The 26,847-nt window shown below is 43.0% G+C and overlaps 2 protein-coding genes and 1 long non-coding RNA gene across 10 annotated transcripts; 1 reads left to right on the top strand and 2 right to left on the bottom strand.

Moving 5' to 3' along the window:
* Nucleotides 1–79: 79 nt before the first annotated feature.
* LOC130696667 (tight junction protein ZO-1-like) lies at nucleotides 80–17,918 on the bottom strand. Of its 6 annotated transcripts, none has more exons than XM_057519774.2 (20): nucleotides 17,778–17,918; nucleotides 15,332–16,123; nucleotides 9,009–9,184; nucleotides 8,157–8,344; nucleotides 7,342–8,089; nucleotides 7,043–7,193; nucleotides 6,816–6,967; nucleotides 6,589–6,710; nucleotides 6,273–6,451; nucleotides 5,728–5,899; nucleotides 5,418–5,661; nucleotides 5,175–5,219; nucleotides 4,664–4,838; nucleotides 3,467–3,790; nucleotides 2,792–3,376; nucleotides 2,430–2,671; nucleotides 1,544–1,923; nucleotides 1,142–1,448; nucleotides 586–893; nucleotides 80–362 (listed from the first exon to the last, which is right to left on the bottom strand). In XM_057519774.2, the coding sequence occupies exons 2-20, from the start codon at nucleotides 16,121–16,123 to the stop codon at nucleotides 85–87; spliced, it is 5,568 nt and encodes a 1,855-aa protein (XP_057375757.1). In that variant the 5' UTR covers nucleotides 17,778–17,918; the 3' UTR covers nucleotides 80–84. The 6 variants fall into 6 exon arrangements, with proteins under 6 accessions (XP_057375757.1, XP_059351455.1, XP_059351456.1 ...); XM_059495472.1 differs by having other exon boundaries at nucleotides 1,142–1,445; nucleotides 17,778–17,917; XM_059495473.1 differs by lacking the exon at nucleotides 5,175–5,219.
* A 601-nt stretch (nucleotides 17,919–18,519) lies between these two features.
* On the top strand, nucleotides 18,520–23,113 carry LOC130696672 (another transcription unit protein-like). Its single transcript, XM_057519778.2, has 10 exons — nucleotides 18,520–18,678; nucleotides 18,749–18,898; nucleotides 18,954–19,245; nucleotides 19,307–19,947; nucleotides 20,019–20,230; nucleotides 20,316–20,511; nucleotides 20,597–20,737; nucleotides 21,251–21,380; nucleotides 22,680–22,857; nucleotides 22,915–23,113. Exons 1-10 carry the CDS (start codon nucleotides 18,633–18,635, stop codon nucleotides 23,032–23,034), a joined length of 2,106 nt encoding a protein of 701 aa, XP_057375761.1. The 5' UTR covers nucleotides 18,520–18,632; the 3' UTR covers nucleotides 23,035–23,113.
* LOC132088006 (uncharacterized) lies at nucleotides 21,310–26,691 on the bottom strand. Of its 3 annotated transcripts, none has more exons than XR_009421062.1 (5): nucleotides 26,677–26,691; nucleotides 24,748–24,828; nucleotides 22,090–23,420; nucleotides 21,537–21,755; nucleotides 21,310–21,449 (listed from the first exon to the last, which is right to left on the bottom strand). It is a non-coding gene; the product is annotated as an uncharacterized LOC132088006 (long non-coding RNA). The 3 variants fall into 3 exon arrangements; XR_009421064.1 differs by having other exon boundaries at nucleotides 22,104–23,420; XR_009421063.1 differs by lacking the exon at nucleotides 24,748–24,828.
* Nucleotides 26,692–26,847: the final 156 nt, after the last annotated feature.

Raw genomic sequence — 26,847 nt, 5'->3', positions numbered from 1 at the left:
AAAGAAAGAGAGAGAGATAAGGAGAGCGAAAGACGAGTGACACAAAAGGGACGAAAATTCAAAGAAGAGCGTGTGGCGATTGTTTCAGAAATGATCGACGAAAACAGATAGGTGGTTGCGAGATTTTTTGGCGTCGTCCGATTGTTCCGATTGGATGTGGGATCGTTGCTCGTCGTCGCCTCGTTGGGGTAGTTCTATCTGTCGCCACTGTCCCAGCTCGTTGGAAGCTTTGAGAGAAACATTCCACCTGCCAGACGAATTCGCCCGCGAACCGCCATCATGCGGAATGCGGAGCTCGACTGGCTGGAGGAAGCGCAGACCTTTCGGCCCGCACTGAACTAGTGGACTAAGCAAAGCTTCACCTGTGAAACAAACAAGAATAAGCCCGTGAGTCATTTGTTTTTGTTTGTTTTTTTTTTTTTGGCAGCGTCACCCTCCCCACAGAAAGCGTTTCATGGTTAGTGCGGAATAGAAAAGCCAAAAGAACAGGAAGTGTATACACAATGTTGTTACGTGTGTGTTACTGTGTGTTTGTTTAGCTTTTGCAGACAGCCTGCTGTGGGGGGAGGGGGAGAGAGAGAGTACCTTTGCCATCATCTAAAGGAACGCCATTGGTGTCAACCGGTCTGATGTGGTCTTGGCGACAGACCTTGAAGTAGACGAGGTGAGCGGCCGGACCCGGAGGCAGAGCTCTTGGGGGAACGAGCAATGCAACTCCAGTTTCGACACTCTCCAAGCGTCCTCCCTGGTCGTGCGTGAGCCAACCGCGGACGGTGGCAATCACGGAGCAGTTAGGTGGTGGAGGGGATGTGGGAGGGGAGTAGTAATCGTGACGATAGTGGTAGTAAGGCGAAGAGGAGAATCCATCACCGTCATAGTATTCGTAGTCTAGCCTATATAGAAGTTTACATAGACATAGTGTAAGACGTAGTGCCCCCAATCGGCAAGCGTCCAGCAAAGTGAGTAGTTCATTTTAAAAAGCTTTCAGATTTGCAATGTGAGTTTTGTCCACTCCACCAGAATTTGTGAAAATAACCGAACCAACCAAATACCAAAAGAATCTTTTTTTTTTTTTTTTTTTTAAATTTAAAGAGGAAGAAAAGGAAAGAGTTAGTGGCGTTTGTTGTTTGTTTGTCCTTACCTGGCGTTGTGCTCCATGTAGAGGGGCTGATGTCCGTGAGCGGGAGATCTCGGATCGGCGGGTTTCTTGTACAATTCAAACGCTGAGCCGCGTTGATCTCGATGCTGGGCAAGATCGAGCCGTCCTCCATCTCGCGATTGACTTTGTTGTTTCTGATTATTTTCTCTGGGCGGCGGGATGTTGTAGTAATATTGACCGGCTTGATTGTTGCGATTGGATCCGTTGACTGGCGGCGGCGGTGGCGGCGCTTTGCCGTACAGAGAATTGGCGCCGTAACTGTGACGATCCAAACTGCTTCCATGACCTGCTTGGAAAACGAATTTCCATCCCATCCGATCGTCCGGTTTAACAAAACAAAAACAAAAACAAAAAAAAACATCTTATTTGCATAAATTAAAATACCTGAGTCGAAGCCACCGTTGGTATCGTCTTCGTAACGGTAAGAATTGAGACCGTTTGGAATGGCAGAGGCCGTGTTGGTTGGCGGAGGTGCGTGCGAATAATAGCCGTGGTGGTTGCTGGAACTGCTACCGCCGCCGCCGCCGCCGCCATTACTGGAAGGAGGAGGTGGCGCATCTCCGCTACCGGCCGCCGTCCGGTTGGGATGATTCAATGTACCTGGTGGACTGTGATTCCAATAATTGCTGTTGGGTGTCATCGGCTGTTGATTGGACGTGGACGTGGCATTCGGTGGCGGTCGGTAATTTTTCGGCTTGGGCGGAGGGACGGGCTTGTAAGGTGCGGATTTGGGTGGAGGTGACGGCTTTTTGTGTTCGAAGGGACTAAGAGAATATAAAACAATAAAATAACAACACAAAACACGATAAAATAAAATAAAAACCAAATCAAATCAAAGAAATGATAAAATCAAAAGTAAAAACTAAAATTTGAATAAAGAAAAAAACAAAAAAACAAACACGCGATAAAGATCTAATGGGAAGTACAAGGACATGCTACACGAAACGGCCATTCTATTTTTTTATTTTTTTTTATCTACTAGATGAACAAAGGTGTGTAAACAAAAAGAAGAAAGGTAAGAAGAACAACAACAATGGTCACACGAGACTTAGGTTTGGACATTGTCGCCGCCGGTACCGTTTAACCGAACGAGGCCTCATTGGCAATCTAATTTCAAATCAATCAATTCTTTTTTTTTTGTTTGGCTCCCCTCTAACACAATCTTATCTTTTCTTGTTTTTCTATTTTCAAACGCCTTGATTTTTTTTTTTTTCCCTCCTCATTAAAAATCTTTTTTTTTTTCTTTTGATGATTTAATCTGGCAACTTACCGATGAAGTTGTTTCGTTGCGGGAGACGTCGGCTCTGTTGGCGAGCGCACGGGCTGACTGGTTGAGCGAGTGTACCGGTAAGGATCGTGAGATTTCAAGCCGCCCGAAGTGGGCGAGCCGGGCATCGCGTTCCCATCTCCCCCACCGCCGCTGCTGCTTTGATGATTATTACTGCCGGCCAATGCCAACGTCAAGCCGAGTCGATTGTAAGACTCGTACGATGACGAGCTATCATAACTACCCTGAAATCATAAAAAAAAAAAAAAAAAAGAAAGAAAGATGATGTTGCAAGATGGATGGCTGTTTATTGGGCGCTTCATTTATTCAAATGAAATTTGTGTGAACGTGTCGATACGTCTTACCGCTTTGGCAGCTCTCTCTCTATCCAACGAGCTGCCTCGCAGGGAGCCCAGGTAGTCGAGAGATGGATGACCTCCTCCTCCGCCGTTCTGCCCCGGCTGGCTCGGAGCCGGCCCTGGCGGTGAGCTGGGATACGTGTCGATATCGAGACCATTGACGTCACCTTCTCTCGAGCCGAACAAGCGCTCCTGTGCGGAGCGGGCCAGCCGCGTCGGTTTGCTACTGCGATCGATTTTCGGAGGCAATTCAACGACGCCCGATGACGACGGACCGTGTTGGCCGCTGTATTTCGAATAAGGCGAAAAGTGGTGCTGTTGGGAGGAGGACGAGGATGTCGGGTACCCACCGTTGCCCGACTGCCTCTGGTTCGACTGATGGGGCCCGTTCATGTAGTCCAAATTGGTGCTGGCCTGTTGGCCCCGCGAAGACGGGCTATTGTACGAGTAATTGGGCGGTTGTTGGCCGTAATTGCGCGGCGTGTTGGCATCTCGCTGTCCCGGGTGATTGCCGTTGCCCGGCGACGAGAATCCGTACTTGGAATCGCCGCCCTGAGATCGCCGCTTTGTCGGCGTCGACGCGTCCACCACCTGGGCCCAATCATTTTGATTAATTCAATTCTAATTAATAAAAATTAAAAAAAAAAAAATAAATAAATAAATTCGGGGTAAGTCACTTACACATTGAGAATTGATTGGAGACTGGAATTTGCCTGGCGGGCCGACGGATTTCAATAATCCAGCGGGGCTGCTCATCCCCGAGACACCCAGGTCGTCTTGGGTGGCGATGCTCGGGTCGCTGGAACTCTTGACCATTCGGCCGGCCGAGCTGGGCGACGGTGGCGATTTACTTCCGCCGTTCATCGCGTTCGTCTTCGAAGAGCCTTCGGCCGCGGCGGAAGCGCGAGGTTCGGGCGACAAGTCGAGATCCGATTCAGGTGAGGAAGCGTACGAGAGTCGTGACGTCATCGGAAACAGGAAATCATCGGACAGGTACTCATCCAGCTGGCACACCGGATTTTGGAACAAACAAGAAAAAGCGCGGGAAAGCAGCGACAAAGCGACGCGAGAACAAAAAAAAAAAAAAAAAAAAAAAAAAAAAAAAAAAAACACAAATTTGTTTTTTTTTTAGGTTAAACGTGAACACGTAAATGAAACAAATTTCTGCTTGACTGGCAACTCTTGACGGACCTGACGAAACAAAAAAAAAAAAACGGACCGAAGCGAACAACACAATTTTTTTTTTTTTTGGACGGGACAGACGGACGCAAAAAAATTTTTTTTTTTTTTTTTGAAAGAAGAGGGTTGGCTTTTTTACAAGAAATGGTTGAATAGCGACTCTTCATGGATGACGGATAACGGTCGTCGAGGCATCACTTTGAGGGGCGCGTAATTGTTGTTGTTGTTGAGATTGACGTCGTCGACAACCATTTGATAGTAACTCGCCGGATCAAACGGAGAAATGGAGGGCGAAATGGGCGCGTAAAAAGACGGCGGGTCGTTCGAACCGACGCCGTTGTAATTCGAATGACTCAGCAACGCGTCCGTGGGTAAATCAACCAACTGGCGTACCGTGAAAAAAAAAATAATAAAAACCCCCGGACACATCCCCAAAAACAAAACAAAAAATGAAAAAAAAAAAAAAGTATCAAATAGCTCATTATGAACTGGAATAAAATGTTTTTAAGAAAAGGAAGACGCGGCCCGCCGCGTCCACAAATTTTTATAACTACAGGGTTCTGCAACACTCGGATGCCGCCAATATTCAAATTCATTAAAATTAAAAAAGGGAGCTAAAAAAAAAAATAAACAAAATTCGACGCTGTCGTAATAGGACTAATAAAAAAAAAAATGAATGATAATAATAAGAATAATCACCTTAGCCTCCGAGACCCAGATGGCTTGATTCTGTTCGCGGTCGATGGCCTCTCGCAGCTTCCTGTACCAGGTGTCGCGCTGCGTCAGCGGCACTGTTGTCGTGAAAACATGCGACCATAACTTCTCCAATTTGACACACTGCTCGTAGAGTTTCTTGCTGCTCTTATGGGCCGTCCTGAAATTGATGATAGGAAATTACAAAACTATTGAATTTTTCTTTTTTCCATCTTTTCTCATGTTTCTGAATTTTTCCCGCGTGTTTTTAACGGTCGAATTCATTCGGAATTCAATCAACGGTGAGGTTAGTTTTCATTTTTTTTTTTTTTTTAAATAGCGTGAAGTGCGATTGCGAGGCGGAAAAAAAAGCTAGGAGCCTCCCTCCCGCGTGACAGACGCAAACATCAAAACAAAAAAAATAAAAAAAATATAAAAAAAAAAAACAAGATGGAGGAAGGCAGTGCGCGGCAGCGGGGGCTGGAATGCGTTGGCCAGCAAATGGGCGAAAACTTACCACTTGAAGAGCTCTTCGAGTCGTGGTGCCAGGCCAGCCAGAGTGCTGACATAAACAATGGATCATTGCAATCAAAAATATCCAATAGCGCACGGAGGGAGATGTTAAAAACAAAACAAAAAAAAAAAAAACCAACATAGCAAAGTACAACTACCAACTACAGCAAACACCAAATGATATGCAAAATAGATAAATAATGGATGATGGATGCACCGTATCGAAGGGAAAGAAAGGTGGATTTACTTTGGCGTTCCAGCGCGGAGCTCCTTGACTGTATGCTTGGAATCGGCTCTGAGAAAGATGACCACAGGATAGAACTGGGCGTAGTTGAGCTTGTCGACGGCGCCGGGTGTTATGTCCAGAAGAGCGTGCCGGCCTTTCTCCACAAGTTCTCGGATGGCGCTCAAGCGCACGATACCCGAACGACCTGCCGTCACCTGAGCGCCCGTTCCAGACCCTTCGTTCGAGTCTCGATTTCCATCCATTTCTAAATTATTCCACAAAATGATTTCAATTTCTGTTGAAATTAAAAATCAAAAAGTAAATAACTTACGAGGTGCGGAGAACTTGTCGGGGAAGTCCTTGATGAGCTTATCGCGAGCGATATCGGCAATGGGGCCGAAGAAGACGACGGGCCGGATAAAGCCGGGATGCCTCAGCACGACTCGTTCGTAAGCTGGGAATTTGCTGAGCGTCTCGGCGAACACGACGTCATCCCAGTGGTCCTAAATCAAAGCACATGCGTGTCATTAACATATTTTTTTTTTGTTTTTTTTTTTTTGTTTCAAACAAGATGATCGATGTGCGCCATATCGCACGTTCTTTTCCACACACACACACACACACAAAAAAAAGAGTCACGATTTTTTTTTTTTCGGGGTAGAAAATTAAACCGGTTTTTTTTTTAAATCTGATTATGGAACGGGCGCAAAAAAAAACAAAAATGTGTTTTTCCGCTTGTTGAATAAGAAACCCGCAGAGTGCTGCTTAAAAAGGCGTGTCGGCAGTCGTGACCGCACTCGAGTTCATTTCGAAACAAACAAGAAAAAAAAAAGAAAAAAAAAAAAAATAGGAAGGGTTGATAAAGTGCAATCTCACCCTTCCGAGAGATTTCGAGCGACGATGAGTAGGCCGCCTTCGCCGGAAGAAGGATCCGCGTGACTCGGATGTTGTCGTGGCCGCTTCCTTTTTAGCGGCGTTGAATTGAGCCGTGGCTAATTCTTCAGCTCCCGCGCTGTTTGGCACTACCCCCTGCTGCAAGTCTTGACCGTTTGGACCTTTTTTTTTTTTTTTTTTTTCACGAGTAAACAAAACAAACCAGAAAACGATCCGTCATTTTCTCTTCCTCCATGTTGAATTGATAAAATAAAATAAATAAAAAAAAAAAAAAAAAAAAAACCAAGGTCTAACTCACCCACGCGGAAGGCCTGCCAGGCGCCCACGACTCCTTTGTAAAGAGTATCGACGACGTGGAAGACTTCGCCTTTGCGGAAGGACATGTGCCCGCTGGCCGGCTGTTCGTAATTGAAATGAGTCCTGTCAAATAAAAAAAAAAAAAGAAAAGGACGACATTTATTTATTTATTTTTTTTTTTTTTAAATGATTTAAAACCAAAAAATGAAATGGCTTGAAAATATATACTTGACGTAGAACGAGTCTCCGTGGCCGGATGCCACAACTTGATCGTACTCTTCGCGTTTGTGTTGCACGACCAGCTCGATCTGATCCTGCAGACTGAGAAGGAAGAGGACGGCCTCCTCTCGGGTGACGCCATTCATTTCCATATCATTGACCTGACATGTTAAAAAATAAACTGAGTTATAGAAGATAGGATAGGAGCGATGCATTTTCGCCCATTTTTTGTTTACTTTGAGTATCTTGTCTCCTGGAACGAGGCCCTGCAACGCCGCTGGGCTGCCTGGCTGAACGGCCGTCACGAAGATGCCCACCTGATTGCCACCAGTCACACGAATGCCGACCGAGCCTTCCTTCTGGAAGCTGATGAAACGCGGATCTAGTCTACAATCGCACAACCGACGTGTTGAATCAAAAATGAATGGAACGAACGAACAAAAACGAAAGCAATCAGAACATCCAAGGCGATTCATCATGAAAAAAAAAAAAAAAAAAAAAATATGAAACAGACAAGGAGGAGATTCACTCATACGTCGGAGGCGGTTTGACGGGCTCTGGCGCTTCGTTGGCCCGTCTCGGACTGTAGTAATCATCGCTGCGAGGTGGAGGAGGTCGCGGAGGGGCGTCCTCGCCGTCGGCGTGCCCGTTCACGTGATTGTTGTGATGATCGAGTTGCGACAGCGAAACGTCCATCAGCGGGCCGCGCGATCGCCCGGCCAGCCGAGACAGATTGCTGCTCTTGTCCTCGCTGTTGTACGGAGGGCCGGCAGAGTGCGGGAGCGGAGGCTGCGGCGTCAGTGGGTTGCGGTAGTCGACGCTGCCGCCGCGCGTCGGCGGCTGGACGTAGAGGTTCTGGTTGCAGTAATTCGGCCTGTCGGCGTAGTTGGAGAAATGGACCGGACCGGCGTTGGCACTGCCCGCCGCCGTTGGGACGCTGTTGTCTTTGACAGCGCCGTAGGTGGGGTCGTTGTAACCGTTGGACGCATGAGATCCTCCAACCGGGCCCATGGCAGCCGGGCCGGCTGATCCTCCAACGGCTCCCACGAGCGCCGGAGCGGCCGCGTCTCGACGGACAGTCAACTGCAACTTGTCCTTGCAATTTTCCATCAGTTTCCTGGCCTCCTTCAGGCTGAGACCCTCCGTCGACGTAGAATTGATCTTCAGGACGATATCGCCCTCCTGAAAGACGGGACTGTTACCGTGGCTACCATCGCGATCGATCAGGGCCCTGTTGGTCAGCTCTTTCAAGTAGAGTCTCGAGCCCAAGATGACGCCAAAATCTGCATCCAATTTTTCCATTAATTGAATCAATCGAAATCATTTTCATCTCAAATGATTTTTCTATACCGTCTTTCTTTTTGCTCTTGGTTAGCGTGACTTTGTAAGTGATGGGCTCCGGATAAGCTCCCAGGACGATGCGACGTTTGACCACCAGGTTGACGGCGGCGCCGCTGTCGCGCAAGACCGAGACCGCCGTCCCGTAATCCACGTTCTCCAGCGAGACGCCGTTGACGCTCATGACGCGGTCGTTGATCCTTGTACATGCACACGTCATTATTGATCCAAAAATGAATAACAAGAATTTTCTCTTTTTTTTTGTCCTTTTCACTTCATGAATTTGATTCAGTTTGCGGGGCTAGCCCACTCTGTAATGAACAGCGTCTGACAACGCGAGTTTTCAAAGAGCTTCTCGAAAGGAAAGGTGATAGGAGGACGATAAGAAAAACGAGATCTCCGGCTGCGAAAGTCAATCGGCAGAATGTCGTCACGCAACATGGACCGGTTCACCGCACACGCATTATTTACAACAGTGCTAAACAAATGTTTTTTTTTTTTTTTTGTTTTTTCTCGTTCCAGTTTGTTTTGTTTTTTTCACTCTCTCTCAAAAACGAATGACTCGTTTTTTTTTTTTGGAGGGATTTAATTTTCACGAACTGGTTTATTTTCTTTTTAATGTCGATTTCTTTTGTGTTCGGTGCACTTCGTTTTCCCCCAAAATCAAAAAGAGAAAGGCATTTTTTTTTTTTGTTTGTTTCTTTCTTTTTAGATGTGAATCATTTACATCTGTCGCCCTCCCTTTTTTTTTTTATTTGCAGCGCACGTTTTTGTTGTTTTTTGTTTGTCATTGCATCAATTTGGCACACACACGCACAACAACAACAAAAAAAAAAATAAAATAAATGAAATTTGGTTACTTACAGTAGCTTTCCCTCGGCCGGACCGCCTTTAATGACGTCCGAGATGGCGATGGAAGGATCGCCGTTGGCGAAATGCGGATTGTCCCGGCCACCCGACACGGCGATACCGAAACCGTAGCCGGGCACTCGGTTCATCGTCACATGATGATATTCCCATGTCACCCTTTCACCAGCTCCCTGTCATAACACGAAACAAACCAAAAAAAAAAAAAACATAAGAAAAAATTGCACATTTTTTTTTTTTTTATGTTTGACATAAACCGCAAATGTCGGCCCACATTTGCAAGCGGGAACGCACAAACCGCTTTAAAAAAAAAAAAAAAAAATGGGGTCGATCTTGTTGGGGTTTGTGCCTCTTAATAACGGGCATGCCCGTCTCTTTAGAAATGCCGCAAAATGGCGCGCTCACAAATGGAGGAAAAAGAAAAGGTCATGGAACAAAAAAAAAGAAAAAAAAAAAAAAAAGGCCACTCTTTCAAACATTGTTTAATTGATGCTTTTCGTCCTCCATTGTTGGCAACGATCGAATCAAGTTGCCCAATTGCAGGATACCCAATTACTGTAAGAGGGTCGTTTCCTTGTTCACAATTTATGAAAGAAAAAGGAACGAACCGATACGACACATACGCGGATCAAACAGCAAACAAACAAAAAAAAAAATGTCTGGAATCTTTTTCTTTTGATCAGCTGAGCATTTTTAAATACCAGATATTTTTGGTGTGTGTTAAAAGGAAAACGATCGCATCCGGTATGGGAACAGACGGAGAAGAACAAGGAAAAAAAACAAAAAGAAAATTCCGGAATGATGTACAAAGTCCGTAGGTCACGGCTCGCCTCCTCCTGCAAAATACCTGACTTTTCCTCTTCTTCTTCTTTATTCTTTCTAACTTGAACCCCCCCCCCTCTACCTTACAAAAAAAAAAAAAAAAATTCCCCCTCACATAAAAGAAGCCTTTTCTTTTCTTTCCCTCAACCTTAGAAACCGGAATGGCCGCCCATGAGAAGAAAAAAAAATAAAATAGAGGGGCTGTCCGGAATGTGCTTGAGGAGAACTCTTCCCCCTTCTTCTTGTTCGAGAGGGGGGGAGAAGAAGAAGAAGAAAAAAAATGGATGTTTAAAAGAATTATATATTTTTTTTTCCCTTCTTAAAAACGTCTACCCCCTCTGCCCTTTTTTTGGCCGACATTCCTCCGCCAGGACCAATTCCGGGGTCTAGCGATAACACGCGCATCCGCACAAGAAAAAAAAAAAAAATTCTTTTCAAGACGATTAACAAAACGAGTTCCAGTCGACTAATAATCCGGTGCTCTTTTTTTCTTAACAATTGATGGATTTCAGCGGAAAGTCATGGAAGATAAAAGTTTGTAAAACGCGCAATTCAAAAAAAAAAAAAAGAAAAATCCTTTTCAAAAGCATTTTCAATTTTCTTGCTTATATAAAAAAGAATCCAATTAAGGTGGGGCCGAAACGCACACACACACACACACACACACAAGAAAACAAAAGTCGACCGACCGGTAATGGCGCTTATCGTTGAGAAACGAATACATTTCACGTTGATCGTCAACTGTTTCGCAAGGAACAAAACAAAACAAAAAAAAAAAAACGTTGGATGGAGGGGGGGGGATGAGAGAAATTCACGAAATAAAACGGTTCACAAAAGAAGAAGAAACAACAAATGATGACCTCGACCTCAATTCTTCCCTCCCTCCCTCCTCTTCTCTTCATAACACAAACACACGTACATCCCGCCGATGAACTATATACCTACACCCCATCTACACCACCGCCAGATGTGAAATTCACACGCTACGTCGCTTCGCTTTGATTTAAACGGATCGCGCACGTTAACTCGTTTTCGTTGCTGTATGCAAAACAGGAGAGGAAAAAAAAAAAAAAAAAATACCTGATCATTGGATGGTGGACCAACGTGACGAGGAGCCTGTGGTGCAACGACGCCACCACCACCGCCACCATCCGCTCCATCCATTCGGAGGAGTGGGTTACGATGGCGAGAGAAGATGGATGCTCTTTCGTGTGATATATCCGTGGGAAATAACAAAACAAGCGAAACAACAACACACTCACGATATCCTCCTCTGTGTGTGTGTGTGTCTACGATTTCGATTTTGTTTCACACACGCATAAAAAAAAAAAAAACACGAAAAACAAATAAACACTCTCACAAAAAGAAAACGGCCTGTCGACGGTTCCACACTACAATTCCTCTCGTCTTATAATTTCGAAGGATTTATTCACACTGAAGGAAGAGGAAAGGAGAGGGGGAAAAAAAAAAAAAAAAAAAAAAAAGAGGTGCCACTTGTTTCACCTGAAACGTCGAGGCCCGAACTGAGGGAGAGAAACGAAAGAGACCGGAGCAAGAAATAAAAGGGAAAAAAAAAAATATCAAAAGAGCGCCACCACCTTGTCTCCTTTTTTTTTTTTTTCTTTCTTTATTCTCCTGGTGGAGGAAAGTTAAAAGAGAGAGAGAGAGAGGAAAAAGAAGTTAAGAAGAGAGAGAGAGAGAGAGAGAGAGGGGGGACAGAAAGAACCAGCAAACATACCTGGGTTGTATGCCTTCAAGCCACGAAAAAAAAAAAAAATAAAATAAAAACCTTTTTTTTTTTTTTTTTTTTTTTTTTTTTCCTATGCTGCCCGTCATGTTACATGAGTCTCTCTCTTTATCAAGAACCCTGCGGGCTTCACGTTGATAAGAGACTGAGGGGTCTCACCTGGTCAGGTATTCCACATCTTTTCTTTTTTTTTCTACCTTTCCCTCCTCTGTTTTTCAGCTGCCCTTGATGAGCAAAAGAGAGAAGTTAGACCTTGAAAAAAAAAAAAAAATAAAATAAACGAAAGACCTTTTTATTATTATTTTTTTTTTTTCGTTGCCTTTTTCTGTTAGTGGCTGGAGGGTTGCGGACCTTGCACGGAAAGGGGCGACCCTTAAGACACAGAGGCCAGACAATCCGCGCACTCTATCGGTCACTGATGAAAAACAAAATCACGCGGGTAGAAAACTAACGAGGCAAGTGGGGGCGAGTGAAATGCGTGCGGTCATCATCTCAGTCCTCAAGATACCGAGTTAAAAAAAAAAAAAAAAAAAAAAAAAATGAGAAAACCAGACGTGCATTGCAGAAATGCGGTCCCGACCCTTTTTGTTTTTCTCTTTCTTTAAAAAAAAATAAAAATAAAATAAAATACGCCCAGTACAAATAAACGCAAGATGCGGAAGAAAACAAACAACGCCCCTCAAATCGAATGAGTTGGTAATGCGAGTGCAACGGTTCTATTTTCTTAATTACTTGACTTTTTTTTTTTTTTTTTTGCGGTTGGATTCAATGACGTACGCGGATGCGCGAAATGAAGAAAAAGGGGCTCGTTAAATTCGAAACCCGTTTTTTTTTTTTATCGTGAACGTTCCCGGCTGTGCGGGCGAAACAAATCACGCAAAACTCCGAGAAGGGGAAAGCTAATTTCTGTTGACCAAATCAAGTCGGGGCGAGATGCTTGTCTTTCCTGTTCACGCGCCAATTCAAACGTACTCAACACGTGTGAAAAAAAAAGAAAGAAAAGTTTGTTATAAAGACGTGGCCATTTTTAGAAAACAAAAGAGAGAAATAGACTGGTCTGCGTGAAACACAATCAGCAATCTCGAACGCTACGCAAAAAAAAAAAAAATCCCGCCCCGCTGAGAGCGGGAATTTTCAAAAAAAAAAAGAAAAACAACAAAACAAGAGGTTCATAAAACAAAAAGGGGAGAAGGTGTGTTCATTTCAATTGAACAATTTCAAAATGGCATTCGATATCATCATCAAAAAATATTAAAATTGTTTAAAAAAAAAAAAAAAAAAAAAAAAAAGGAGATTCGCGGGTGGGATTTCCTTATTTTTTATGGACGCATTCACGGTGGAGGTAGAGAAACCAAAGATGGCCGCAGCCCACCGATAGCGTTTTTCTTTTTTTTTTTTTTTATTTCTCTTTCTCGCTCTCCTCCGGTGAAACGCAGCGTGTAGTCGCCCCCCCCCCCTTCTTCTCCACCTGACCATCTTTTCTCCCGACTTAACTGTCGAAATGGTTTACGGCCCTTTTTCGGATGACCGTTGAACGACGAAAACAAATCAGCGCGGCAGTTAAACGTCGCCGTTACACATTTATATATATATTCATAAAGTGACTTACTCCATGCCCGACGACAAATAAACTCGGGATTTTTCGTGACCCGACATGTGCCGTTGCAATTACACGCGACATTTAGAGAAAATGTGTTTTGTTTTTGTTTTCTTACCCGAATTTCGTTTTGAACTTGCAATGTTTTGACATCGTCTTTATTTTCAAATAAAAAATAAATCAAAATGGCAATACCCAACGGCGTCGGGTTGAATGATCTTTAACGGACGTTCTCCGGTTGGTGCTGGTAGTGGGTGAGCAACTTCGACTTCGCGATTGGCGTTGACGGTTACGTGATGAACTTTTTCTCGTCGACATGACCGAGCCCCGACAAAACTCAAATCTCTTTTCTATTTATTTTTTTTTTTTCTTTCTGTTGTTATTCCCTTTCTCTCTCAAAAATAAACAGAGCCAAACCCACACGACTTTCTCAAACACACACACACACACACACACGCAAGACACGCACATAAACAGACGTCCACGTCTTGGTGATGACTGAGATTTCCCCTGTCACAGAGTTCAAACGTCTATGTATGAAAAAAAAAAAAGACCCAACCGACTAAACCAATTAACTGAAAGGCACAAAAGGGGGGGAGGGAAACCTGCTCGGATTTTTTTTGTTTGTAAATGCACGCGTACACGATAAAGGCGGTCGGGCAGGAGAAAACGCTTCCCTCCCCCCTTTTTCTCCGATAATTGCCAAGAGGTGCTCAGTTCGATTTTTGACTAATGCAATACGACGAACGACACAAGTGCCTTTTTCTTTTTAAGAACACACATCAAAGGACGGCCACAAAGGAGGGAAAAAAAAAAAGTGTGACGGTCAAGAGAGAGTCAACAACGTTCTGATGTCGGCTCAGCAATGGCCTACGTCCATTTCGGCCGGGAAATAACGTTCGTGTTATTATTATTATTTTTTAAATACACCCCCCTCGCGTAAAAGAGTGTCAAATTCCCCACATACTCCCTACTTTTTTTTTTTTTCTCTACGTTCCAGACGTCTCCTCCCACACGCAAGCAAACGGCTGCCCACAGAGAGATTTCTTTTTGTTGTTGTTAGTTTCTAGTGGAACGGCGTTCGGGTCGTTAAAAACGATTTTTGGATGCGGGCCGTTAAGTTTAAAGAAAAGAAAACCAGTCCTTCTTTGTGTCTGCAAAAGACAAACTGAAGACAACAACACCAATAATGTTTTTGTTTCCTCTTTCTTTCGAAAGAAGAAGCAGAGGAATAAGCAATAAAGAAATGGGAAAAAGATAGAAACCTATGCAATACATTCAGAAGCCCCATAACGAGCACGCCAGTTATATAATAATTGGATGTATAAGTTCGACACACACACACACAAAAGCCAACAACACTAACAAAAACAAACTATCCGCCAAGCCGCAGCTCATTCCCCTACCCCAAAAATACTCACAGGGCTGCACATCTCATAACCAAAACATTAAAAAAAAAAAACAAAAAAAAACGTGAGATTATTATTATTTTTTTGTATAAAAAAAAAAAAAAGGAAAACTGGTATGGGGTTTATTGGCCAGCTCAGTTTAAGACCTCCCGTTGATAAACCGTTTCTCTCTTCATCTTTTTTTTTTTTAAAAAAAGCCCAAATGGCGAAAAATCCCAATATGGGTGGCCACACCCTACAAATCGTCTACTCGCAGGATATCCATTAAAAAAAAAAAAAAAAAAAAAAAAGGGAAAATTTCCAATTCATTCCCGAAAAAGGAGCGCACCTACGCACAATGAATGATGTCCATCACGGTCTAATCTGCTGAACGAATCGGACAGAAAAAAAAAACAACATACCAGTGTCATTTTCTTTCTTGTGTCCCAGTCAACATCTACGACGTCCATTGAAATGATAAAAAAAAAAGGCCAAAAAAAAAAAAAAAAAAATGTCTTAAATGGTTGCATCTGGTTGTTATTGCGCTCATTATGCAAATGAGCAGACAAACAGGCAGGTAACGACCCGTACCAAAGAAAAAAAGAAAGGGGAACGACAGGAAGACGGATTGGTTGCAATGGACCGCCAACAAGGAGGGAGGAAATGTCTTGATTCCCTACTTCACTTCTTCAAATGAGTCACGGCATCATTTCGACGGGGTGGGGTTATATAAGAAATAGAAATAATTTTCTTTTGTTTTGCTTACCTCTTCTTCTACGGGTTCGTCCAGCACTTCCGTCATCATCATGGGCGGATATCCACCAGAGGATGATAAACGAGACGAAGATGAGTAACTTGGACCGGGCGACGGGCAAGACGGGCACGATGTCGTGGCTGGAACGGTGGCCGATGACGACGAACTGCTACCACCGCCGCCACCCCCAACGCAACCGCCTCGGACGCCTCCATTGGCACCGCCGTTCAGGCCGAGCAATTGACTAATAAAAGGCGTCCGGCCGGATGGCGACGGCGTGTTTGAGCTGGACGAGGAGTGGATGCGCGGGAAAGTCGAGTAGACGGAAGCCGGCGTGACGGAGCGTGAAATGACGGCCCCTTGATGTTGTTGCGAGGCGGCCGGGAATTCGACCGGGGTGGACATGCGGCTGCCATGGCCCGTCGATCGGCTGCTGCTCGCGCTCGTTTTCGATGATTTATGTTTGGCTCCCAATCGACGCGTGAGCGAAGCGAACGGTGAGAACAGGCTGGCCGTGCTGCCCGATCGCGACGGAAGTCGTCGCTCCTTGGCCGGCTTAGGCGGAAGCATTTGCTGCTGCCTGTGCTCCTCGCGCAATTGCTCCTGCGTCGCGTAAATGGGCGGCGGTGGCGTGTGCGCCATCGGATGGAACCCAATCGGACACGGCTGGATCTCATCTCCGCGTCCGTCATTGGGGTCCAGCCCCATCGCTGCGGGTGGCGGAGGCGGATCGGACAGAGACGGAGGTCTCTGTCCGTAGCTGGCCACGCTACTACACCGGCTGCTGCTCCTGCTATTGGCCATCTGCAAAAACAAAAACAAAAACAAATCATTCATCAACGTCTCACCCGGATGCAAGTCATCGTCTGGTCGTCTTCTATTGACATTCGAATTATATCCACCCCCCCCCCTCACCACCAATTTTCCCAACAAACAAAAAACGCGATTGATTCAATCAAGAAGAAGGCCGGAAGCAGGTCATAAGACTTGTGCGCCCTTTTTTTTTTTATCCCCAACGTTTTGTTTTTCTTCAGGGTTTTCCCAGCATCCCCGTCTCTTACGGTTTAGTAGTCGAATTTTTTTTTTTCAAACAAATTGTTGGATAGGGAAAGGGACAAGTTCAAAACAAAAAAGGTCACAACAAACACACATCTTATACACGATAAGAACTTTGCTTCTTTTCATTGCGGGGGCAACAAACCATAACAAAAGATGGGAAACAGCAGCAGAGCCGTAAAGCTTTTATCACCAGCGTGTGACACACACACACGAGATCGTGGGTGTCTTTTTTTTTTTAAATATTTTTCAGATACCGCTTTTACTTAGGGGTAAAAGGGAAAAAAAATGCATCCGGATGCTCCAGAAAAACACACGTTTTTCTTTTTGGCTTTCAGTTCGCTTAGAAGAGCAGAAAATGACACGCTCGGGCGGAATGGCATCCATGTCTTCCAAAAAACTGGCAGAGGGGGGATTGGCTGTTGCCAGATGTCTGTGTGAGAGAGTGCAAGTACTGCGTGTGTGTGTGTGTAGTAGAATCCTCTGTGCATGGACTACTATCAGCGTTATCGATCCGGTTCTCGTTTCCGGCCCAGAAGCTTCTCTTCCCCCCCCCCTCTCTGCCTCCAGCAGACCTACCAACGTGGGGTGTGTGCGTATGTACCCCACCTCTTAACACAGCCCAAGTCAATCAAACGGTCTCTCCATTCAATCTTGTCCACTAACATCGTAGTTGCTACTTTCCACCACTGTTGGTAGGACTACAAACTGTTTGATCAAACCACCGGACTAAAGGAGGGTGGAAATGTATAAATAAGGGGTGGAAATCAAGTTGATTGAGTTTTCGACGCTGGGTATATAGGTTTAAAACAAAAATTCAAACCCATGTTATGTTTTAGGTCGAGGAAACAAAAAAAAAAAAAAAAAAAAAAAGACAAGGGTCACAGACGTGACAAGCTGGAGGTAGTTTCCATGTAACAATGACTGGCCTCGGGCCATCAAGTTCTTCCTCGGGCATATTTCCGTTGCCGTCTTTAAATTTTTTTTTTTTTCTTTCTCCACCATTTACTACACGATTATTTACTCATTTCTCAGGTCTGGGGGATGACTTTTTTTTTTTTTAATTTTCCTTCGCCTCTCTGTGTGTGTGTATGCATGCCCCCAAAATGTCCTCGTGTCGTGATCCACGACCGAAAGCTTTCATTAAAATTTTTATTTCTCTTCTCGAAGACAATCCCTTTTCAAATAGCTTTTACTCGTAGAAGAATGAAGAAAAAAGAAAAAATAACTTAAGAGAGAAAATATCTTATTTCCATAACCAGAAAGGGACGCGAAACCTGATTAGAAACACACGCGTTTTCAATCGATTACGTTTCCAACAACACAATTATTAAGGCCAGAGGACCATTCATTTTGATTTGTCTCTTAAAAATTGTTTTTTTGTTTTTTTTTTTTGTTTTACCTTTTAGTTTGTGAAAGGGCTTCTCTTTTTTAATATTCCCCCGAAGAGAAATATCGACGTCTGAGAAACTGTTGGGGAAAAAAAAAAAAAAACGTTCAACTCGATGGGCCACGAGCGAAACCGGTCCGGGTGACCTTCTCCATGATAGAATCCCCCACTGCCTCCCTCCCCCCCCCCCACTCTGAAATGGTTGTTGTTTCTTGTCGTTGCTGTTTGAAGAAAAGGGGGGCGAACTCTACACGACACTTTGGTGTGTTGTTTGGATATTTCAATATGTGTGACAACAAGACACTTCGTAAGCAACAAACGTGATGATTCACTGTAAACTTTGATCCGTGTGATGGCCGAACGAAACGGGCCGAAACACTGTTCCCTCAAAAGACGACAACGATTGCTGATGTTTTTGGCAGGATCGTTGCTTTCTAGTTGCCGAGGAAGACGATGCTCTTTTGCGCAGGTCTTATCTCGAAATAAAAAGTTTTGCCTAACAACGGGTTACACGCACTCTAAAGAGTTTTACAGGCACACTGCCGATGTTTCTGTCTGAACGATGTCGACACCATCATTCACGCAAGACGACTGACGCGAAAATACAACGACTGCCACTGTCTTCGAGGGGTTGGAGCGTGGTCTTCAGAACCAGTGACTAATTGTGTGCTTCAGCATGGCTGCATGTCATCTGGTGGCGAATTGTGGAAGCTAATCCATTGTTGCGAGTTTTTCTTTTTTGTCACCAGTAGCGCTACTGTAGCGTCGAACAGACGACGCTTTGAAAACTCGTTGTGTCTTGTTTGGTGGATTGGTTCCAAATTCACAGTCTTCGAGAGAAATTAAACAAATAAACACAAAATCGTCATGCCGCCGTATGGAACTAAAAAATTTGAAAATTCAGGATCTGAAGGTAAGGGTATTTCTTTATGTCTTATGATTTGTGACAGTGCTCAAACCATGTCGTTCTTGTATCTTTCAAGATGAGAAATCCTCAGAAAGTGATTCTGACAGTAGTGCTGGTAGCGGTTCAGAAAGCAAGTCAGAAGCAGGGTCTGTACGCAGTGGACATTCGGCAGCTTCTAAATCCGGATCAGCAAGCTCTTCAAGATCTGCCGGGAGTCCGGTACAAGGTACTACCTTCACCTAACTAATATTATTTACATTACACTTACTCCATATTTGTAGCCAGGAGCAGAAGTCAAAGTGCAGAAAGTGGATCTGGTAGTGATGATAATGAAGATGGAGATTTGGTTCTAGACGAAAGAAAGAGCAGAAGTCAGAGCAGAAGCAAAAGTAGAAGCAAAAGTAGAAGCAAAAGTAGAAGCAAAAGTAGGAGCAGAAGCAAAAGCAGAAGCAAAAGCAGAAGTAGGAGCTCATCCAGTTCCAGCTCTGCCAGTGCAGCCAGCCACCATTCTGAAGAAGAAAAAGGTGGAAAAGACACAGCACAATCAACCCCTGCACAGGAAGATACCAAAAAGTAAATCTGTTAGCATATTACATTTTCAGTGAACACTAATATTGTGACATATTGTTTCTAGGAAGACGAAACGCATAGTTGATAGCGATGCCGATTCGTCTTCAAACTCTGATGCCGGAGAGAAAGGAAGAACATCGGGAATGGCCAGCCCAACTGCCGAAGCCCTCTTCGGTGAAAATGTAGATATGTCTTCAGAGGATGACGATGATGATGAGGGTGCCAAACCCACACAAAAGCTCCCTGAGAAAGCTGACAGTGATGCTGACCAGCACAGCAATGCTGATCGCAGATCTCCTGATGAAATGGATCAAGATGACGCTTTTGGTGGCCGTGAAAAAGAAAAGGAACCCGAAGAGCCAGTTCCAGAGACAAAGATTGAGCATGAAATTCCTTACATCCGCGCTGATGTGGGCAAGGAATTCCACTTTGTCAAATTACCCAATTTCTTATCAGTTGAACCGCGACCTTATGACCCTGAAACATACGAAGACGAACTCGAAGAAGAGGAGACTCTCGACGAAGAAGGTCGAGCCCGTCTCAAACTCAAAGTTGAAAATACCATCCGCTGGCGGACGGCTTTCGACAAGGATGGAAATGCCTTTAAAGAAAGCAATGCTCGAATGGTGAAATGGTCTGATGGCTCACTTTCGCTCCATCTCGGCTCGGAAATTTTCGACGTTTACAGACAACCCCTCCAGGCAAGTTCTACATCGCTGTTCTTTTTGTTCCAATAAACAATTTATTAACCGTCATTTGGTTTGAATTTTAGGGAGATCACAACCATCTATTCATTCGCCAAGGTACCGGTCTTCAAGGGCAGGCGGTATTCCGCACAAAACTGACTTTCCGTCCTCATTCCACCGATTCGTTCACCCATCGAAAGATGACCAAGTCGCTTGCCGAACGTTCCACAAAGACGTCCGCCATTAAAATCATTGGCGCAGTTGGTGCAGATCCTGAAGCTAATCGTGGAGAAAAGATTAAGGTAAAAATCCGAAACAAATTATTACAAACACTTGGTGATACTTCAGGTAAGAAAAGTATTCATGTGTTGACCTTTTTGCGTGCAGAAAGAGGAAGAACGTTTACGAGCCTCAGTAAGACGCGAGTCTAAACAGAAGCGTATCCGTGAACGAACAGCCACCGGCCGTGGTATGAGCGGTGGATACTTAGAGCCTGATCGTGAGGGATACGAGGATTCAGAAGACGAAGGTGGAATTTCCCTGACAGCTATAAAGAAGCAATTCAAACGAGGAGGACCTCGAGGTAGACTATTAATGTTTTTTTGTTTTTTTTTTTTTTTTTACCTGAGAGGGTGGATTAAGTGAATCCTGCGTGTGTCCTTTTATAGACGCTTCGCATCAAAGGCCCCCGATCTATTCCTCTGAAGAAGACGCATCAGATATTGAAGATCGTAAGGCAAAGAAGCTTGAGCGTGCCAAAGCACTGCCGGATGACGATGACAATGAATCCAATGATGACGCAGGAGGCAGTGGGTCAAAGGTTCGAGTTGTCTCAAGCAGCAGCGAAGAGGATAGTGATTAACCCAACGAAGGGATGCAATTTGTTTGTTGTGTATTTTTCAGTTGCTTTTCTTTTAATTGATTTTTTGTCCAAATTTTTGGGCTAGACTTGTGTGCGGAGGGGCGGAATACATTCGTTTTCACATGTTCAAAATAATAGTAATTCTGGTCGACAATCAGTTCGTTATTTTATGATATATGGCAAAGCTGGGAAAATTGAAACGGAAATGGGAGTAGTCAAAGCTTTGAATTGTATAAGACAATGTCGAATTAATAGGCGTAAAACAATGATAGGCGATACTGTCAAGTAATTGGCTGTACAGAATTGCACTTAGTATTAAATGGAGTATCATTATCTGTCGAGAAAAAAAGAATATCTGGTCAACGAGTTAGATTAGTGTTCAAGGCTTTCGTAATGTACAAGAGACGAAGGAATCCAAGACCATACTTTCAGAGAACTTGAGGACATCATCATGTTACAGTCACCGTGGGCGCTTGCCTGGAAGCAGTGTCTTCAAAAGGTACGGCTGTATCGTATCCTCCTTTACTTTGCATGTGGTTCTGCAATGCTACTAGATGCCTCGTACCCATTGCCACGTCGCTTGAGCCTATGTGAGCAGTATGTTGAAAATTTTGCGGCAAACCGATCATGGAACGATCAATCGGTGGTCTTCGTCTCCGCTATTTTGTTTTGTTTAAGTAACCAACAGTATGATTATGTTGAAACTTAAATAAAACTGGGAATAAATTATGTCATTCACAACTTACCGGAGGAGGTTGTTGAGTCACACAGCAAGTAAACCATTGAACCCAGATATCTCCACCAGCCATTCTTTCCCTTGACTGCCGGTGATTAAAGGGCAACACAGTAGAACTGTATCTGTGTCCGTGCAGGGAGTAAGCTCTTTGACTAGACATCAAACACCTTTCTAATAATCCTCATGAGATCAAGACGGCAACTGTCATTTAGAATGTGATGTGTGTGCCCTATAAACAAAATAAAAACAGAAAGATACCATTAGCATGTGCATGAAATCAAAGTTTTTACACAGTTCTATAATTAACCTGTTTTGTTATTCACTTGAGACTTTATTTGCTTACAATACATTAACTTTCAAAGGAATGTCAACAGCTGCTGAGCTCTCAAACAAAAATGAAGCTTAAAAGAACCTCATCCATTGAATGTTACCACTTGAGCGTAATGGCTACTTCAAGAATCTTTCACATAAAATATAAACTAACAGTAATTAAAAACTTTATCCATGACACTACCAACAATATGCTCACTGGACTAAGAAGGTTATGCAGACAACAAACGTACATAATAAGTCGTACTTTTCGGGTTTAGAATGGTCTTGTATGGCCGATTAAAACGGTACGCCCAACCTCGACGATACACAAGTAGAGCGCAATAGCCCCAAGACAATTTAAGTTCGAGTATTACAGCTAATAAAAATTTCTGGCCGAAGCCGGAATTGGAATACCGAAATGTGTCACAGTTGGCGGTGCAGACGAGTGTTGTATTTTAATGGCTCTTTCTAGGCAACGAAAGCGTCGATAAAAATCAACAGAAAAAAATTTAAGTTCGCAATCGTTGAACACTAGTTTAACACTTCAGTGACAGCACGAGATATTCCTTTATTACTCAGAGATAAAACTTCACGTTTTTCATCGATAAGATGTTTTCGAAGAAATGAAATGGAAAAAGTTTTTCATGCCATTTGATTTTAGTAGGCGTATCCTTTTTTTATCTGCCCCAAGCGACCGACTGGGCAATGTTGTAAAGGTGTAAACAGGCAATATGGCGAGCAAGCTGTGGAAACTCTTCAAGTTAGTATTAAAATTTAATTGTTATCTTATTAAAATTTGAAATCGTCCTACGTATCATGAATTCCCTATTTTCTTTCATAGGCTTTCCATTCGTGTCGGTATTCCTGCTACCGCCGTGTATGTCACAACTCAAGAAGGACTCTGGGGTACACAGGAGGAAACCTTCTTGTTTTACAAAAATGTCGAGGAAATCCTGCCCGGAAAAGAAATTGTCATCTCAAAAGATCAGGAGGATAAACTGACGGCAGTTTTAGAGAAGGTATACATTATCTGAACATAGAAGTACCACAAACATTTACTGACCTTCTACTTACAGATGAGAATCTGGTCAGACCCAAACTATGTTCCGCTCGCTGTCAGATGGAATAATGGGGTTATTAAAGCAGTGGCATTTCTTGACACATTACCAGAAGAAGCCAAGAAGCTCCTGAACTAAACACTGTTTCATGTGAAGCTGTATTTTGTAAATTATGGTTTGTCAACTAGGAATAAAGCTATAGTAAAAACTTGAGAAATTGTCTTTATAGATCTGAAACATAATCTTTCCCATTGTGATATTTGGACATACTTGATTAGGACCTAAAATTGTTGAAAAAGAACCTTGAAGTGGGTTAGTGTGCTGGAAGCACTGTCTAGTAGTTTATTCATAATTAAAATCTTAACTAATTCATTTCTGATTAAAATGTAAACTTTTTGGAGAAAAATAGACTAGATGTTACCCTTCCTCCAACTTCTTACATCAATTGAAATGGTTGCGGTTTCGTAAATCAGGTTAGAAATCCTCGGAAACGGGATGGTCTATGCCCCATAGCCCTGTATCACCTAATTAAGCCGACCGATAATTAGTAATTTTGAAATGGCTTTGTAGCTCATGATTAGTCTCACACAGGACACAAACAATAGTCCCATATGGATAACTTACAAACCAAGAATAGCCGAAAAACAAGCAACTAAAGAAATCAAATGAACGATATTTTGAAAATGGTATGGCATTAGAGGCGACATCTGGCTTTTCTACGTCTATAGGATCATACTGAATTTTCTTTTTCCCATCGTGGTAGCAAGGGTAGTAGTGGCACAACTAACATAGCCATAGATAAACGTGGTGTATGTAGGTACATTTGATTTCTCCAATGCGAAGACGGCCGTTTCAAGATTCTTTTTTCGCTTTTTGTAATACATGGCTCAGAATGATTTTTAGTTATGTGAATATTTGAAGTGAAAGCTATAAGCGGAAAACAACCGCTCTCAAACTACCTACAATTGCGTTACTGCAATAGAGGCTCTTTTAAACTTAAATTGTTTGGTTATTGAATTAGCTAGGCGTGTCCCGCCGTTCAGAAAGGTATACACAGCCTAGCATCTTGAAAAGCGAAAAAAGAAAACCTTAATAAACGTCTTGAAATCTCTTGTAGAGCTTCCCTAAATTGATACATCAAACATTTAGCCCCATCCAGCGAATCAGCACAAAAAATCGACCATTCTTCTTCTATAAGCGCATCATTTGATGACGCAAACTATAGACGTTGACTGGCTAGGGTCCCGAAATATCCAGCCCATACTGACACACGACCGACTACAGATTTAGCTTCGATTTCTTGGCTTATCAAAAAATGAAGCAAAGCAAACAAGACAACAAAAAGACGTTAGCTGAATAGGACTTACGGCAATGCCAGCTATATAAGAAGTGAACTTTAAAGAGAGACATGGTCATTGCAATGTTAAATTCAGTGGCATCGTTCGTTCGCATCTTTGCTCTAGATCTCCTTTTATCAAAAATAGTGTTAAACAATCCATACACTTCCGCGAGTTTGTTACTCAAGGCAGAGAGACAAGGTCTTCATGGCCAACCGGTGCGGGCAGCGGCGTTCCATGTATTATAATTAATAGTTTAATTTGATGTTTAGGAAACTAGTTACAGCCTACCAATATTCAAAAACATACATTTTGCCATTTAGTACCCCCCCCATGTCTTTCCGCCATAGAAACAACGCCAGGAAACTACTCCTATTACGGAATTTGCAACGATATTGTTAACTGGTTATCCGGACAGTTTCGAATGAAGTGAGCTTCGAATTTACTATTTCAAAAGTTAAAAAACTTTCTAACAATTGTTAATTTCCCGAAAACAAAAGATTAGTTTACGTACCTGTAAATGAATCGGATGTAGTCAAATTAGGAATAGTTCCTCTGCTCGTCAAACAACTAATGAAGCAGCTTGGTGTTTTAACTTGCGAGAAAATTAGCAAAACAAATTCGTTGATCAATAAAACCCAAAAATTTGCTTTCTTTTGCAGGAAATTGACATTGCGCAATTTCCCTTTGTCATCACACCGTTATTTTTGCAACTAATAGATTTTTCTATTCCTCTTACAGTAGAGGATTATCATCTACTACAACCGTGGCCCGAGGAGGAGAGTCACCTTACTGCTTGCATAAGACCCTTTTCAACAACTGCATGCATTTGTTTAGAAATTGAATTTCCTGTTGGCAAATAATTTTTTTTATCAGGTTTGGTTTTTAGTCCTCATTTCGACTGGTGTAATATTTGTTTTTATGACTGTATTAACACATTTCCGTCATCAGCAAATCTCGAAAAAGACAAGTTTCATGAATGCAGTTAGCGATCATGTAATTTTTGTTATGACAGTCATTACGGCACAAGGTAAAGACGTAGTGGAAAATTGTTTTATTTCAGTTTCGATGAGATTTATTTGCTTCCCTAAAGGTAACTACGCTTCCCCCAAAACAGGATTTCCCTTCCGTTTGATGTTAGGTTTGTGGTGTTTGACTATGGTGGTCCTGGTTAACGCTTACACAGGAACTTTGGTGTCCTACCTAACGGTGCCCAAACTGAAACCAATTGTGAACACCTTTGCTGAATTAGCAGCCAGGCATGATATGCAAATGACAGTGAATTTTGAACTAGGAAAGGCTCGTATGTTTTTAGTAGTGTTAAACAATCATATTCAATTTGGTTCCCGTATAAATTCTTTGTCTCACCGCAATTCTTATTCAGAAGGCCACTTCTGGACCAAACAAAATCATTGGCGATTCCCTCCGTAAAAATCCGCAATTTCTTACCAAAGGAAACGCCCTGGCTGCACTGCAGAACGTTTTAGAACGACGAGCTACTCATTTTACGGTAGGTTATCGAAAACAAAAACAAAAGAAATAGTAAAGTAGATATGCTCACTTTTTCCTTTTCTTTTTAAAGAATCGCTCTCAAGTAAAATATTTCATGGCCACGGACATGAAAACCCACGGCAAATGTCGTATGACTTCATCGGATCCGGTCCCGTTTATCGAATACTACTCTAGTGGCTTCCCCAAGCAAGGACGGAAAAACTGGATCATTAATCATGGGTATTGCTCATTGATTTTTTAAAGTATGTTGAACAAAAACTAAAACTTGTATGTAACTGTTCGACCTATTTTTTCGCAGTTTGCAATATTTGAAGGAAAGTGGTCTGCTTCTCAACTGGCTAAAGAAGTATACGCCCAACGTCGACAAATGTATGTTGGGCAAAACAAAACCAAGAGGTCGGGTGACTTCCTTGACATCTCTAGACCTTTCAAGTGCTTTTGCACTTCTCGCTATTGGAGTTGGATTATCTCTTTTAACCTTTCTGCTCGAAATTTTTGCATCCTACAGACTAACGAGAAAGATCCATCACGAAGATGAAATGGGAAAAAACAGTAACGTAAAACAGACATGTTGATTCGTAATTTGCGTAGTTCAAATGAATTTAAAAAGTATTCTTTGTAGGAGCAGTCATGTGCTAGATCATTTGAACTGTAGCTTAGGTCCTAAACTATTTGAAAAGCACATGGAGGCAATGAATGATGCATGCAACACTATTGCCCTTGCCCACATATGCTGAAAACCTTGTTCTGTCAATAGTGTTCTACTGTTGGACCTTGCTTATTTTGATACATTTTACACTCTAGTAACAAATATAGACTCCACGACAGAGATTTCAAATTAAATTGATTGAACACCAAACATTATTCAAGTTAAGTAAGACTTAACAACATACAAATTAAGGTGACTGTTTTCATAGGCAAAAGTGGTTACCTTTGGGGAGATAAGTGGAGAACCCTCTTCAGCTTTCCGTAGGAGCGAAGCAATCAGCCCAAAGTGAATTAAACAAACGCTCGTGTCACCGTTGTTTACTATGAAAACAAACTGTAAGAGTCGACTTCTGACGAGTCAACCTAGTAAGGTCAGTTTGGATGCTAAAATAAG

Source organism: Daphnia carinata, chromosome 5 (genome assembly GCF_022539665.2).
Source record: "Daphnia carinata strain CSIRO-1 chromosome 5, CSIRO_AGI_Dcar_HiC_V3, whole genome shotgun sequence".
NCBI classification, from domain to species: Eukaryota; Metazoa; Arthropoda; class Branchiopoda; order Diplostraca; family Daphniidae; genus Daphnia; species Daphnia carinata.
The sequence above is the reverse complement of the archived record's forward strand: the minus strand, read 5'-3'. Positions and strand labels throughout refer to the sequence as shown.

Coding starts and splice junctions, on each gene's coding strand:
- LOC130696667 (XM_057519774.2), bottom strand. CDS start 16,123: ATGGCCAATAGCAGGAGCAGCAGCCGGTGTAGTAGCGTGGCCAGCTAC. Junction 6,711..6,815: donor GGAGACTCGTTCTACGTCAA/GTATATATTTTC, acceptor TTTATTTGACAG/GACTCATTTCAATTACGAAC. Junction 6,452..6,588: donor CTGGCAGGCCTTCCGCGTGG/GTGAGTTAGACC, acceptor AAAAAAAAAAAG/GTCCAAACGGTCAAGACTTG.
- LOC130696672 (XM_057519778.2), top strand. CDS start 18,633: ATGCCGCCGTATGGAACTAAAAAATTTGAAAATTCAGGATCTGAAG. Junction 20,231..20,315: donor ATCGTGGAGAAAAGATTAAG/GTAAAAATCCGA, acceptor TTTTGCGTGCAG/AAAGAGGAAGAACGTTTACG. Junction 20,512..20,596: donor CAAACGAGGAGGACCTCGAG/GTAGACTATTAA, acceptor GTCCTTTTATAG/ACGCTTCGCATCAAAGGCCC.